Source organism: Trichomycterus rosablanca, chromosome 24 (assembly GCF_030014385.1).
Source record: "Trichomycterus rosablanca isolate fTriRos1 chromosome 24, fTriRos1.hap1, whole genome shotgun sequence".
Classification (NCBI taxonomy): domain Eukaryota; kingdom Metazoa; phylum Chordata; class Actinopteri; order Siluriformes; family Trichomycteridae; genus Trichomycterus; species Trichomycterus rosablanca.
In genome coordinates, this window is record NC_086011.1 from 2,370,477 (window position 1) to 2,386,395 (window position 15,919).

A 15,919-nucleotide genomic window follows, 5' to 3' on the forward strand; every position below is an offset into this window, starting at 1 on the left:
TTACTCTACGGGTGAGTAGATAAGACAAACAGACTCAAACCGCGTTTTTATATTAATCCATGAATATTTCTGCTTGTTAAACCTTAATAAATTCAAAAAGCAGCAAATATAATGTGTCAATTCTCTCGAATCGAAATTATATTAAATAAATAAACATTTATAAATACAATCAAATTCCAGAAACCACACTGATGAACACAGAGGGGATTGTTTACCATGCGGACCAACATGGAGACTGTCAGTAAACACACATGTTCAGATCCAGCTGAAGAGAATGAAGATCCTGGTGCGGCTCCATATGGAAACTTTATCAACTATTACACCTTTAATCCTCCAGAGAACCGACTCAGTCTGATTCCAGCTACACTCCTGCAGGAGATTGGGTTTAATTCCAGCACAGAGACAGTACTGATACTGGATGTGGGCTGTAACTCCGGGGTGAGAAATCAAAACTGCAGAATAACAATGAATTAAAGGTTTATTATTTATTTATTAGGATCTTAAGGTCATGTTTTACACACTTTGGTTACATTCATGACAGGTCAGGTAGTTACTGGTTACACAAGATTCATCACTTCACAAGTCTAATATCAAACACAGTCATGGACAATTTAGTATCTCCAGTTCACCTTACTTGCATGTTTTTGGACTGTGGGAGGAAACCGGAGCCACAGAGGAAACAGACACAGGGAGAACATGCAAACTCCACACAGAATAGATCAGGACAGCTCCAGCTGGGTATCAAACCCAGGACCTTCTTGCTGTGAGGCGACAGTGCTACCCACTGAGCAAATGAATTTAATAATGTAGCTTAAAAAGAAACACAATTAAAACTTACAAATGTAGTGGCTTCAGTTCATTTCAGGTCAAAAGTTTACATACATTTTTGTAAATGCTATGAAGAGTGAGCAAAAGTCTGAGACCACTGGTGAAAATGCTTCTGAAATAGATTTAATGCAATTTATTACATTTAATCTTGTTTTTCTTTCCAAATCTCAAACAGGGTGGCACAATGGCTCAGTGGGTAGCACTGTCGCCTCACAGCAAGAAAATCCAGGCGGTCCGGATCCTTTCTGTGTGGAGTTTGCATGTTCTCCCCGTGTCTGTGTGGGTTTCCTCCGTTTTCACCCTGTTTTATTGTTGTTCTCCTACAGGATTTATCGGTTGGACTGTTCAAGCATTTTCTCCAAGATCAGCCTGAAAAAGAGTCATCGAAGACAGTCCACATGCTTGGATTTGACCTGGACGAGGACTTAATCAAGCGCGCCCAAAACTCCAACCCATTTCCAGAGAACATTCAGTTTATTGCACTGGATATCACGCAGGAAAAGAGCAACACGGAACTCAGTTCCTACCTAGATACATTTGGACGTCATCGTTTCCACCTGTGTTCGTGTTTCGCTGTAACGATGTGGGTTCACCTGAACCACGGTGACGCTGCGTTTCTAGCTCTGCTGTCTCGACTCTCCTCGGTGTGCGAGTACCTGTTACTGGAGGTGCAGCCCTGGAAGTGCTACCGCTCGGCCGCGCGAAGGTTACGCAAGCTAGGGCGCAGTGACTTCGACCACTTCAAGACTCTGGAGATCCGCGGTGACATGGCAGCTCACGCTAAAGAGCATTTAGAAAAGCAGTGTGGCATGGAGCTGGTGCGCAGTTTTGGGAGCACGTCTTGGGACCGGAGCCTTCTGCTGTTCAAGAAACAGTGATGGGTAGTATGGACTTCTAATCTGAATAATCATGTTTACAGTCTGGTGGGCATTTATTTAAACTTGTATATAGAGTTCTATGCAAAACACATCTGATAATGTCATTACCTACAGGGAGCGAATGCACCTGAAATGCCAGGTTGTTTTATTTTAGCCATGTTGCTGGCATTAGAAGAGAAGATTTAACAAAAATGTGTTGATTTAATTTAAATCGTCTTCAAATTCTGTCACATAAGCTCCTGTTAGTCATCTAGCTAACATTATCTGTGAGGATGAACATTTATTGTACTGGATGTAAGAGCTTCAAGCTTAAATGGCTTTACTCCAATACTGGAAGACAGGAATACACCGTAGATGAAGCACCAGCGCAACACAGGGCATCACAATTATTCACTCGCCCACATCCAGGGGTAGCTTGTGGTGAGGATCAAACTTAAGTCCCCAGGACCCTGGTGTCATCGACTATGCCAGCCAAACCACTATGTCACCCACCATGCCATATAAACTCTTAACATTTTCATTCTTGATGATGATAATTGAACCATGTTTGTTTAAAAATAAAAATAAATAAAAAAGAAGTATTTATGTTGTGTTTTTTTACTCCCTACCTTCTCACACACACACACAATCTGAGACTTTACACACACTCACACCTAGAGGCAAGTTAGAGCGGCTGATCTACCATTATTGTTCCAGGTTGTAGGAAACGAGTACCTGGAGATAATTCACACAGACAAGGGGGACCAGAGGTGACCATCAAACTCTGTACCACCATGTTGTGCAACGTTTTTGACAACCTGGCCGTAAATGTGGATGAGGATAGGGTAGAGTACAGAATGTCAGGTTGTGCTAATAATATTAATAATAGTGTTGTAATATCAGGATGTGCAAGTATTCAGTATTGCAAATAGTGCTTGTGCAAATAGCAGGTTCAAGTTGTTCAAATATTCACTGTTTGCTTTCCTTTAAATAACTAATTTCTTAATGTAAAGCCTTTATAAAATAACACAGAGTAAACAGGTTAAGTTCACAGAATAGTCTTGTATTGTTTATTTAAGAGTAATATCAAACTCAGCAAACCTTTCATACAGAGAATCTATATATAGAAATATTTCCCGGTAGTAAAACTAATCTAAAATTATCCCACAGTTTTTATTTAAAGATGTTTTATTTAAAATCACTGCGTATGTAGGATATTGTTTTAGTGCGAGCTGTATCTGGTGTTGTCTCGAACCTCAGTAGTTTTGATCACGACTTTAGATGGGGAGCTGAACTGCTGCACACCGTTCATCCCCTTAGAACCTGGATGGATGAAAAGAAATTCTAATTTTAGATTCATACTCAATCATGGTTTACTCAACTGTTACTGATTCATCTGCTTATTGTGGGATGTTTTAAAACACTAACTTAAATATTATATAAACTTTTCCTTTTTTGTTTTCAAAACAACCAAGTTGGTCAGGCTTCTTTGTACTTGTGTCAGTCAAATAAAGATGTATGAGAACTGTCGACAGATTGTTGGGCAGCCAGGACTCACTGATGCCAGGGATGAAGGCTACAGCGTCTGGTATGGACCAACAGAGGAGTTACTGTGGTTCAAATTAAAGATCATTGTAATATTGGTGATGAGGTGAATGTGTCACAACACACAGGCATCGAACCCTTCTGTGCTTGGGGCTGCGTATTTGCAGGTCAGTCCAGGTGCCACAACACTGACCTCATTGAACGCTGTTAGGATGAATTGGAATGTTGATTTTTCGGCTAAATAGGCACCAAATCCTACAGTCATGATCCAAAATCTTGTAGAAAGCCTTTCCCAAAGAGAGGAGGGCATTATAGCCACGAGAGGGAAGCAACTGCATATTATTGCCTATGGTTTTGGAAGATGTGCATTAAGCTCATGGTCAGGTATTAGTGTGTAGTGAGAGTAGAAGACTGTACATATCATTTTCTGTCATAATAAATACTCACTGTAACTGGACACGGACTGGATGCTGACACTGGCCTGTCCAAGTCTGAAGAAAAGAAAATTGAATAATGAAAGCGTTTCTTTAGGTGGGTAATCTTCTACTAGATCAAATACCGTGCTCACCTGTCCTCCTCGCCCTCCAGCAGCTTCCTGTAGGTGGCGATCTCGATGTCCAGAGCCAGCTTGACGTTCATGAGCTCCTGGTACTCGCGGAGCTGGCGTGCCATGTCCTGCTTGGCCCTCTGCAGCGCCTCCTCCAGATCCCTGAGACGGATTCTGGCGTCCTTCACGGTCAGCTCTCCACGTTCCTCCGCCTCGGCAATCTGGTTCTCCAGGTTAGTACGCTGGAAACAGGAATCATCCAGGAGACTTTGAGTATCATCAGATATCTCTTACCAACATTATCGGCTATTTGGCCAAAAGTATTTGCACACCTGAGCATGAGCTCTATGTACAAATGCAGATGCAAATGCAGTACAAGTGCAGATGCAAATGTAAATGTAAATGCTCTGTGTGATCGCTTCAGCTCTAACAACAGACACTCTTTTGAGAGGGCTTCTCACGAGTATGTCTGTAGGAATTTGTGCCCGTTCAGTCAAAGGAACATTTGTATGGCTGGGCACGATGTTGGTCTCCCTGTCTTGATAGACCTCTTCTAATGATTGATTTAATGTGTTTCAGCCACAAGAGTTGTTAACAGGTGTAATAAATCAGTTATATATGCGGAAAATACAGTATATGCTTTCAACTTTGCAGCAACAGTTTAGGGAAGGTCCTTTCCTGTTTCAGCATGACTGTGTATTAACAAGACATGAAGAAAAGCTCAGTTTAAAGAAACTCCAGTGTCCTGCACAGAACCCTGACCTCAGCACCACTGAACAGCTCTGGAATGAACCGAAACAACAACATCAGTGCCCAGCCATACAAATGCTGTCATCTTTTGAATAAATGGGCTCAAATTCCAACAGACATGCTTCACAGTCTTGTGAGAATCCCTCTCAGAGGAGCGGCTGTTGTAGATAGAGCTCATTCTGTTTTAATAGCATTTGTTTTTGAAATGAGACGTCCGACAAGCTCATGGTCAGGTGTCTCAGTTCGTAGTAACAGCTTCAACTTGACATATTAAACCATTTAAAATAATAAAAGTCATGTTAGTTCTGTTGATCAGCAGTGAATCTGAGCTCTTATATCTTTACCTGGGCCTTAACGGACTCGATCTCGGTTTGCAGGCGGCTGATCATGCGGTTAAGGTCGCCGATCTCAGCTTTGGTGTTCCTCAGCTCATTCCCGTACTGCGTGGCCTGACTTTCCATCTGATCATACTGAAGAACAAACACAAACGGGTGTAGAAGATCAGCAATAAGAGCATAACACCAAAAAACCTATTAAAAAAAATATATATTCAGTCTTAAAATGCTGTTAAGAAATTGATTTGGTTTTATATAGCCGGATGAGTGGAGGCGCTCGAGTGGTGCATCAGTAAAGTGCACTAGTGTTGAGATCTGAGGATCCAGGACTCGAATTTTAGCAGTGCTATCGTCCAGTTGGCGTCTGTGTGGACACGATTGCTAATTTCCGAAGGAAGGGGGCTGATGGCCTAGCCATTAGACATTAGCTATTTGTCAGTGCTCTCTCAGTGCAGGTCCCAAGCTTGCATAGTAATAGGAGGGTCGTGTCCGGAGGGGCATTTGGCGTAAAAACAGTGCCAAGTCCGGTATGCGGACCAGATTTGCTGTGGCGTTTCCTAAATCGTGCATTAGGGACAGTGGTAGCCAAGTGTGTAGAGCTTTGGGCTATTAACTGAAAGGTTGAGAGTTTGAATCCCAGCTCTGCCATGCAGCCACTGTTGGGTCCTTGAGCAAGGCCCTTAACCCTCTCGGCTCCAGGGGCCGGGTACGATGGCTGACCCTGCGCTCTGACCCCAGCTTCCAAAACAAGCTGGGATATGCGAAGAAAGAATTCCGTTGTATATGTACATATGACAAATAAATGCATTCTAAATAAAGGAGCAGCCAAAAAAATACAAAATTAGACGTGCAAATTTTACATTACAAACAAACAAGCACCAAATTCAATAATAATAAAGATAGTAATTCTTCACTGGCTACACACAGTTATTCATCATACCTTTGATTTGTACCAGGCTTCGGCTTCCTCTCGGCTCCTGGCCGCGATCTCCTCATACTGGGCCTTGACATCAGCCACGATCTGGTCCATGTTGAGGTTGCGTGAGTTGTCCATCTGCACTATAACCGATGTGTCCTGGATGCTGGCCTGCATCTCACGCAGCTCCTTCATGAAGAAGTCAAACACATCATTACCTTTCTGTAATCTCGGCTTGCTGGATACGATTTTTCTGAAATATGTAGGACGTGTGGTCATACTTCATCATAGATGTTCTTGAGGAAGTTGATCTCATCGGTCAGAGCGCCCACTTTGTCCTCCAGATCAGCCTTCACCAGGTACCCAGAATCCACATCCTGAAAATGATCGAGTGGATTAGAAAGAAGTTTGTGTACTAATCAGAGCTGTAGTAAAAATACAGCAGTCAGGAGACGTTTGTGTCTCCTAGAAATGTTTGTAAACTATTACATTTAAAGCATTAAGCAGACGCTTGTATCCATAGCGATAAAAAATACAATTTAAGGACGTGAGGTCCCGCTCAGGGGTCCAACAGTGGCAACTTGGCAGTGGTGGCTTAACTTAGTGACCTTCTTTAGGTCTCCAATCTTTGGTCCAGCATCTTAAACGCATAGCCATGACTCCCTATTACTAACATTAATCAGTCGATTTTTATTTATATTATTAGGAACTGATAGTATTACTGAAGCTCAGATTGATCAGGTCTTAACATTTTTATTCGTACGTGAGCCAGCGCAGGTTCTAGATTTACAAACCTTATTTCCAGAAGAGTTGGGACATTTTGTAAAATGCAAAAAAGAGAAGAATTGTACAAAAACAGTTAGTGTCCTCATTTCCAAAATTATTAAAAAGTCTCATTAATAAGAAAGCTGAGGGAACATGGGGGGTAAACACACCTCTGTCCCAACTTTTTTGGAGTGTTTACATTTACAAGCTACAATAAAGTTGATCAGTAAAACCATTAGAAATATTTTCTTTCTACTTCTGCAGGTAAATAAATATTTAAAAGAATTGACAAATCATAGATTCTTCTTTTTATTAGTTTACAAAAAGTCCCAACGTTTTAGGAAATGAGCTTGTAAAGTTCATCAAACAAATCAGTCCTGGTAAAATGTTTTGTTCTGCGTCTAGACTTCACATTTTACCGGCATTGAAGGTAGATAATCAGCTAATTAGATCAATTCCTCCAGTTTTCTTTAATCCTGCGTGGCTGAAACAGACTCATTGTTTTCGCCGAGTCGTGCTATTATCACCAGTATCCCTTACATCCTGTCGGACAGACACGTCTGGGCGTGGTTCCCGGCCGACCCGGACTGACCACCCCCACCTTATTTTGGTTCATCTCGGTTGTTCGGGCTGAAAGAAATCAAACGGCCTCGTTATCTGCTCCGCTAATACGCTTGTAGTGAACTTGAAAGGCTGCTTTAGGGTAACAGTATACATCCACTGCTGATGATTGCTGTTGTTGATGGAGCTCAGTATGTGAATGCCGGATTGTTCCTGTGGAATTTCGGGGGTCGTAATGGTCCTGCGGTGTACTGGTCCAGTGCACGTTTAAAGTGCTTGAAGTGATGAGTGTTGTGCGGTGACAATGTCGTGCTAATGGAGCAACATTATCCTTCTGATACTTGCATTAAAGCAAGCAGGAATAAAGCAACGACCCGGATCGTTCACCTCTTTCTGAGCCGGATCTAAAAATCTCTGACATTTAAGGTCAATTTAACAAAGAATTAAATGGTTTGGGGTTTTTAATAGACCAAAATAGTATTTGCAGAATGCTTTGAACTAATAAAACTCATTATTGGCTTGCATTGGAATCTATTACATATTTAATTGATGTATAAATTGTATAAATAAGAATTGGCAATACATAAAGATGCACAGTTTTGCTCTTAGCTCAAATTAGAGCTTTTACCAAGTTTTGCCATTAAAAAAAAAAAAAACCTTAAAATGGCATCAGACAGGAATTTACACTTTTACGCTTAGGTATACCATAAACTAAACTGGCTTGGACCTTTATAGACGTTTTAAATATTGAGATTTTAAGAGAAATGCAAAGCTTTGACAGATTTTTCAGTCCACAACTTGTTATATTGACCACAGTCATGGTTTCTTAATGTTCACGTACATGTTCTTCACCTCTCATTCTAACATTCTATCTCGTTTTGTAAAACGAGATGCGATCCTTCAGCTTTTAAGCGTATCTTTTATTAAAGGTGGGGCATCTTTACTGTTCAGCTCTGCTTTTGTTAAGGCCCAATGAGTAAATCAGGTTCTTTCTCCCTTCTTTACCCAGCATCCCATTGTGCGTAGATCAGACCTGCAGCGTTCCAAAGCGTCTATTGTTTGCACTTTGTCTCTCAGAGGACAGCCGTAATTCAAACCTTTTTCAGAATCACAAAGTCGTTCTCCAGGTTGTTTCTCCTGTTGATCTCGTCCTCGTACCTGAACACAACAACATGGAGGGGATCGCGGTCAGTGCTGGATGTTCTGCTCGTCTGCTTTTATATAAAAGAAAACAAGACTTGTGTTTTACAGACTGTTCTGACTGTCTCTGGAAAAAAAATCCACTTAAATTGATTTGATTTCATTATTTATCATTTTATCATTCATTATTCATTGTTTTTTTTTCTACTGTTGCTATTGGAGACATTATCAGATGTTTTAAGGTCAGGAGTCTTATTATTTCCTGCAACTATGCAGTTATTCATTTAGTCTTAATTATTTCCTTACTTAAAACATTGGAGGGGAACTTTTTTTTAGACATTTTAGACATTTAGACATTCTATCAAAGGCTTAAAAATCCTTAAAAACATAACATGCCCTATTTAGATACACTTACTTTTATTCATTAGTAATTATTTTAGAATACTACGGAAACTAAGCATTTAACTTCATCCAAAGACTACAAACATACTAACATAATCTTTTATTTGTATGGTAACTAGCACCAAAGACGTACACTTATAATTTACTGCTTTATTACCTTTAAAAAAAACAAAGAAATGTGTTTTAAAAGCTTGTATGAGCCTACATATCTAAGATCATCATATCATGACTTATTTAAATCAATTTCATGGGTTTCTGATCCATACTTGTGCTTGAAGTCCTCCACCAGCCCCTGCATATTCCTCAGCTCTCCGTCCAACTTCATCTTGTCGTTGTTCACCACATCCAGCTGCCTGCGCAGATTGGTCATGTAGGCCTCGAACATGGGCTCGATGTTGGACCTGCTCAGGGTTTGACTCAGCATGACGTCCCATTTGGTCTCCAGCATCTTGTTCTGTTGCTCCAGGAACCTTACCTGTGGAGGAAAGTGATCAGTTAAAAGGAAACCCATGTATGAAAAATAGACATTTGCTATTATTTATAGATTTAATAGATTTGGGTGCTTGTTCATGTTCATGCTGGATGGACAGTTCTTTATGCTTAATTTTTGCATGAATAAATTGCTTAAAAATAGGGATTTCATTTTGCTGTTGCGAGTAAAACCCTAAAGTTTGGAATTACATGAGAAAAATGTGAGAACGTGAGAACCTGTTTTTAAAGATGGTTTTCCTATGAGAAAGAACTTTATTATGCACATGAATGTTTGAAGTCACCTAGTTCCTCTTGTTTTTTTTGCACAGTGCAGTTGAAACAGACAGGCTCATTGTTCGCTCTGTTATTATGAAAGGTATCATTCACAGCCTGGCATGATGCCCTGCAGCTAAAAAAAATGATGTCCTTCCATAATGAAGAAAACTTTCGGATGTTCAGGTTTGAATTTCTGTGTTGTTTGGGTTGCTAATAATTCATGACTCTTCTATTGTCGAGGACTGGAGACTTGGTGCCTTAGTGATTGTATGTGTGGAATTTTAGGCTGTAAGGGGATAACTGATGCCCCTTTGGTCCATTAATCCATCGCACATGGGCACTTTAACTGATGTGCCAGGTTAGTGACAGTAATGGAGCAACATTATCCCGACGTTACTCTTCAAACCTTATCTTAGTTTCCTTTAACGACTGATCTCGGACCGGTACTTAGGTGCCCTCCCCGGTCCCAACTAGTATTAGTGAAGGTCTCTGTTTCAATCCAGGGGGCCCATGGGATTGGGTTGCCATTGTACCCGAGCGCACAAAGGCTCTCTTCATACTCTCTCCTCACAGTGGTGTCTTAGGTGACTCGGCCAAGCCTGACCTGCTTTTCATCAGGTTACAGTCCAGCTTTTGAGAAATGGGCTAGGGTGCTAAAGCTCAACTATCGTTTTCGTTGGCTTTCCAACAGTGTCAAGCAATTCCCTCCTCCTAAGAGCACTCTCCGTGTCTTAGGTATCTAGAAGTAAGAATGCTTTTAAAAGGAATCCAGGTGACGAATTTACTCTAGCCTGGCTTGCTTTTGAGAAATGGTACAATGGCACCTTTCTGTATAAGACCTTTAAATCAGATGATGCTTTTTGGGAGAAATGTTGGTGATATGGGGCAAAAAGGTGCATCATTAATCTACTCAAACTGGGGTATTTTTTATTTCACTACATATGCACAACATGGACAGAAGTATTGGGGTATTGGGACACCCATTCTAATTTTTAATTCCTGCATTTCAGCCACAACGATTGAAACAGGTGTAATAAATCAGTTATAAAGCAAATTCTATGCTTCCAACTTTGCAGCAACAGTTTAGGGAAGGCCCTTCCCAGTTCCAGCATGACTGTGCCCCTGTGCACAAAGCAAGCTCTATTAAGACATGAAGGCACAGAGCCCTCACCTCAGCCCCATTCAACAGCTCTGGAATAAATTGGAACATCACTCGAGGCTTTATTGACCAACATACAAATGCTGTCATCTTCTGACGGATTGGGCACAAATTCCCACAGACGTGCTTCAAAGTCTCGTGAGAAGCCATCTGTTGTTCTAGCTGAAGTTATCACTTACACTCATCGGACACTTTATTAGGTATGCCTATCTGATACGCACATTCATTGGTTATTTATAAGCTACACTCACCATACAGATCAACTTTGTGGGTATACACTTACTGACTGTAGCCCATCTATTGCTCTGTTACCCCCCACACTATCCCAAATGCACCCCCATTGATCAGATGTGTTGTTAAAACATCACTGTCAGTGCTAGGAGGAGATTAGTGATCCAACAAAACATATAAGGTCAGCAGCATAAACCCACTAAACAACACTGCTGCACCTAATGCACTCATACCAAAACAACACACACGACCATGTTATTACCATGTTAGTACATTAATAGTTTAATAATAATAACATACAGAGCACAAGGGTGACAAAGTGTACAGAGCAACTGATAGATTACAGTCAGTCATTGTATAACCACACAGTTCATCTATATGGAAGGTGTAGCTTATAAAAGAATCAATAAATGTACCTAATAAAGTGCTTGGTGAGTGTAGCGGTCACTCCATTTTAATAGCATGTGTTTTTAAAATGGGACGCCAGCAAGCTCAGAAATGTGCACCAATTTAGGGGACCCCAAAGTGTAAAGAATATTTAATATCTGAACCTGCCCCAATGCCAATTTCTACTGTCATGCTTTAATGAAGCGGTTAAGGTACTGGACTAGTAATCAGATAGTTGGAGCAAGACCCTGATCAGCCATAACATTAAAACCACCTCCTTGTTTCTACACTCACTGTCCATTTTATCAGCTCCACTTACCATATAGAAGCACTTTGTAGTTCTATAATTACTGACTGTAGTCCATCTGTTTCTCTGCATGCTTTGTTAGCCCCCTTTCATGCTGTTCTTCAGTGGTCAGGACCCCCACAGGACCACCACAGAGCAGGTATTATTTAGGTGGTGGATCATTCTCAGCACTGCAGTGACACTGACATGGTGGTGGTGTGTTAGTGTGTGTTGTGCTGGTATGAGTGGATCAGACACAGCAGCGCTGCTGGAGTTTTTAAACACCTCACTGTCACTGCTGGACTGAGAATAGTCCACCAACCAAAAATAACCAGCCAACAGCGCCCCGTGGGCAGCGTCCTGTGACCACTGATGAAGGTCTAGAAGATGACCGACTCAAACAGCAGCAATAGATGAGCGATCGTCTCTGACTTTACATCTACAAGGTGGACCGACTAGGTAGGAGTGTCTAATAGAGTGGACACGGTATTTAAAAACTCCAGCAGTGCTGCTGTGTCTGATCCACTCATACCAGCACAACACACACTAACACACCACCACCATGTCAGTGTCACTGCAGTGCTGAGAATGATCCACCACCTAAATAATACCTGCTCTGTGGTGGTCCTGTGGGGGTCCTGACCATTGAAGAACAGGGTGAAAGGGGGCTAAAAAAAGGCATGCAGAGAAACAGATGGACTACAGTCAGTAATTGTTGAACCACAAAGTGCTTCTATATGGTAAGTGGAGCTGATAAAATGGACAGTGAGTGTAGAAACAAGGAGGTGGTTGTAAGTCGCTTTGGGTAAAAGCATCTGATAAATGCTGCAAATGTAAATGTAATGTAAACATGCGAAACAACTGTTGAACCATTTGAAGAAATGCACCAGGAATATGAATTTTGCTGACCTGACCAAATCAGAGGACTTTGCGAGAGTCCTCATTTCTAGAAAATCTTCTAAAATATCTCCTAAACTGGTTTAATACCTTGTCGATGAAGCTGGCAAAGCGGTTGTTGAGGCTCTTCATCTGCTCCTTCTCCTGTGTGCGGACCATCTGGATGTTTGGGTCGATCTCCAGGTTGAGAGGTGCCAGGAGGCTCTTATTGACCGTCACGCTGGTTATCGGGGCGCCCAGGTAGGTGCTGCTGGTGCTGAAGCTGGGCGTGCCTCCGAGGGACATGGTGCTGAACCCGCTGCTGTAGCCACCGAGTTTCCCGCTGCTTCTCACCGAGCTGCTCGAGCTGATACGCTTGGTCCTCAGACTCATGGTTCGGATTTTGTGAGCGTCCACGAAGAAGGAACGGAAGAACCTGATCAGGTGGATGATGCTGAGCCGTGGAAGTGCAGCGAGTCCGATCTGTGTGAGACTTTTAAAGAAGAGGATCTGGGTGGAGTGATGGCAAAGTGGGAAAACCAGTTCCAGTGGATGCACACACACACACACACACACACACACACACACACACACTGTGTTGGGACAGTCAACTTTCTGTGGAACTCTAGTCCCTTGATAGGTGAGCTCACACACTGTGTCCCACATCCACCCACAAAAGCCAACACACACTCCTCCCCCTGAGATCTTTATCACTATCTGCCCTCTATGTAAAGCAACTAGATTCTAATACAAATGAAAGTCATACAAGAAGAAGCTTACCTGCTTATTAAAAGTAAAATTTAGCAAAAGCATTTGTGATTCTGTTGATCAGAGTTGCACTGCATGACCAAAAGTATTTGGACACCTTACCATGAGCTTGTTGGACATCTCATTTCAAAAACAAATGGTATTAAAATAGAGAGACCTCTAACAACAGCACCTTTAAGAAGGCTTCTCACAAGAAGTGGGAATTTGTGCCCATTCAGACAAAGAGTGTTCAGATGGCTGGATACTGATGTTGGTCAAGAAAGCCTCAATTCATGTTCCAGCTCATTCCAAAGCTGTTCAAAGGGGCTGGGGTCTGTGTTCTGTGCAGGCCAGTTTTATTTTGTAGAACCAGTTGCAGAACTGGAACCTCATCAGGGATCAGTGTAAACAATCCTCTACTAGAAGCCACTGACTTTTGCATTAGGTCAGCATTACTTTATCACTGACTCTCATGTTACAATACATACCAGTGTTTAAAGCGTGCTGAACTGGTAACCAGTAAAGCAGCATGCTGTATGTAAAGCTAAACTGGTTACGGCTTTAACATGTTGTCATTTTGATATCTGTGATTATAGATAAATGTATTTTAATTTTTAAAGGAGTACTAACATGTATGCCTATGAAATAATTATAACTAGTGTTATAGTGATCAAAGTAATGAGTCCTATTGTTGAGCAAGTAAAAGCTGCAGTCGGGGGTCAGGGAAAACTGATCATGGAAAGTGTGTTTAATTATTTATTCCGCCATGAATGTTTCATGTTAATTTTGGTTCTCATTCAGACATTCAAGGTAGACAGCTGTGTTGTTAGTGGACTTTAATTTACATGTTGCTATGCTTGCTATGCATTTTTTAACATGTGACACCACCACACTTTACATTTACATTTGCAGCATTAAGCAGACGCTTTTATCCAAAGTGACTTACAATTATGACAGGGGTCCAATAGTGGCAACTTGGTGATGGTGGGGCTAGAATCGGCAACCTTTCGATTACAAGTCCAATACCTTTACCGCTGAGCTACCACATGCCCTCATGCCCACACACCACCACACCACTGGTTATTTTATTTTTTAGCTTTAAATCCCACTCATAATCTCTGAATTGCATCTTTAAACATGTGTACATGGTGTTCCACAAGGTTATATTTTAAGTCCTTTATTGTTTTGGCTTCTTCACCCTCTGGAGAAGTCCATCTGGATTCTGATCAAATAGATGTACTGATGTTAGATTCTATACAAAAACCTTGATATAAAAAAAGATTATACTAAGCAGTTGCTTGCTAGCTAATTGACATCGCTCCTGACCCTTGCAGTTGATGGGCCCACAAGATGCCTCCAGTACACCATTTTGGGCTGAACCGCACTGGGATATCCGGGTCACTATATGCTGTATACAATGTGAACCTTATACCCAGGCCTGGCTCTCTAGGGGTTAGTCCAGGTAACCCTGATTCACACGGGTTACAGGTAGTGCCTGAGCCCGTTCTATAGCTCTTAAAGGCGAGTCCCACTGGACGAACACCACGGGTCAGATCGAGGTCCTGTTGGAGAGGTTCTGTTTCCCAGTTGAATGGGACCTTCTGGGAATCTTACCGACTTTCTCAAGCTGTTGCCACCGCAGCACTCTCTAGACAAATCACGGTGAAATGTGACGCCTTGTTCCTAAAAGCATTGAAACTGAGTCCTAAAAGCTTTCTCCTGTTTGGTGTCACGGTGGGTCTGGTGCCACCCAGAAACACTGGGCACTGAGCAGAAATACTTACTGGACAGGGCACCTATGTATGTATCTGTAATTGATTGACCCACCAAAAGCCATTTCAGCTCACATCCAATTCTAAAATGTTGCTTTAATAGAAGTAGATGAAAATTGCAGTTGCAGGTGCAGTTACGGTGCAGTTTATTGTCTGTTTTACCACCGCTTTATCCTGGTCAGGGTTGCAGTGGGTCTGATTCATTGGAAGAAAAGCGGAAAACACCATGGACAGGTCGCCAGTCCATCACAGGCAAAACACACACTTAGGGCAATTTTTAGTAGCTCCAATTGACCTGACTGCATGTGTTTGGACTTGTGGGAGGAAACCGGAGTACCCGAAGGAAACCCAGACAGACACACGGACCCTGCTTGCTTCATCAGAGATTCGAACAGCGCTAGCTACCAAGTAGAACCAGAAAGGGGGCAAATACTTTTTCCACAATATTGTATGTGACTAAACCTGATATATTCCAAATATTGAAACCCCAAAGTCTTTTCTCTTAGTTATTCTACAGCATAATCGAGTGTTTGCTGCCATTACAGGTCATGAAGTCTCAACACTAGTCAGGTACAGAAAAAAAAACCGTTCGTGTTCAGATTTTGGGGAAGAGGGCGCCACCTTGTGGTCACACCTTAATCCACACATTATTATTGAACCAGTTGATTATCAGTTAATTTAGGGTTCCAATTTTGCTTGTCTGTTACATGAAACACATTTTATATGCACAGTTAGATGGACATCTTATTCTAAAACGATTTGCATTAATATGGTGAATTAAACAGATTTTAAAATGACGAACCTGGAGCTGTAAGCTTTATTATTAATTGTATAATAAAGTATTGCCAATTAGATGTACATTTTGTGTGAAATATATATAAATAAAAAGCAAAAGTTTAAATTCTGGGCACTAACCTTGTTTGATCAGTTACATAAATCATTCTGACTGAGAAGGATCATGAAGTATTATTTGAAAGAAAACAGGAAATAGAAAATAACAGCTATTCATTTGAAATTCGACTTGAAATGTATTTATTTAAACAATATAACTTTTAACTTTTACTAAAC

General features: G+C 41.4%; 2 protein-coding genes across 2 annotated transcripts; one reads left to right on the forward strand and one right to left on the reverse strand.

Moving 5' to 3' along the window:
- The first annotated feature begins 53 nt into the window (after window positions 1-53).
- LOC134301858 (pre-miRNA 5'-monophosphate methyltransferase) lies at window positions 54-2,287 on the forward strand. Its single transcript, XM_062986760.1, has 2 exons — window positions 54-438; window positions 1,155-2,287. Exons 1-2 carry the CDS (start codon window positions 217-219, stop codon window positions 1,704-1,706), a joined length of 774 nt encoding a protein of 257 aa, XP_062842830.1. The 5' UTR covers window positions 54-216; the 3' UTR covers window positions 1,707-2,287.
- A 568-nt stretch (window positions 2,288-2,855) lies between these two features.
- si:dkey-222f2.1 (intermediate filament protein ON3) lies at window positions 2,856-15,797 on the reverse strand. Its single transcript, XM_062987138.1, has 10 exons — window positions 15,767-15,797; window positions 12,444-12,825; window positions 8,913-9,121; window positions 8,202-8,262; window positions 6,060-6,155; window positions 5,803-5,967; window positions 4,872-4,997; window positions 3,799-4,019; window positions 3,678-3,721; window positions 2,856-3,008 (listed from the first exon to the last, which is right to left on the reverse strand). The coding sequence occupies exons 1-10, from the start codon at window positions 15,790-15,792 to the stop codon at window positions 2,908-2,910; spliced, it is 1,431 nt and encodes a 476-aa protein (XP_062843208.1). The 5' UTR covers window positions 15,793-15,797; the 3' UTR covers window positions 2,856-2,907.
- Between the last annotated feature and the right edge of the window lie 122 nt (window positions 15,798-15,919).

Excerpts from the sequence above, each read along its gene's own strand:
- LOC134301858 (XM_062986760.1), top strand. The coding sequence starts at position 217 with ATGCGGACCAACATGGAGACTGTCAGTAAACACACATGTTCAGATCCA. Across the intron at positions 439-1,154 it reads ATGTGGGCTGTAACTCCGGG|GATTTATCGGTTGGACTGTT; the intron begins GTGAGAAATCAA and ends GTTCTCCTACAG.
- si:dkey-222f2.1 (XM_062987138.1), bottom strand. The coding sequence starts at position 15,792 with ATGATTTATGTAACTGATCAAACAAG. Across the intron at positions 9,122-12,443 it reads TTGCCAGCTTCATCGACAAG|GTAAGGTTCCTGGAGCAACA; the intron begins GTATTAAACCAG and ends TTTCCTCCACAG. Across the intron at positions 5,968-6,059 it reads TCAAGAACATCTATGATGAA|GAGCTGCGTGAGATGCAGGC; the intron begins GTATGACCACAC and ends TTCTTCATGAAG.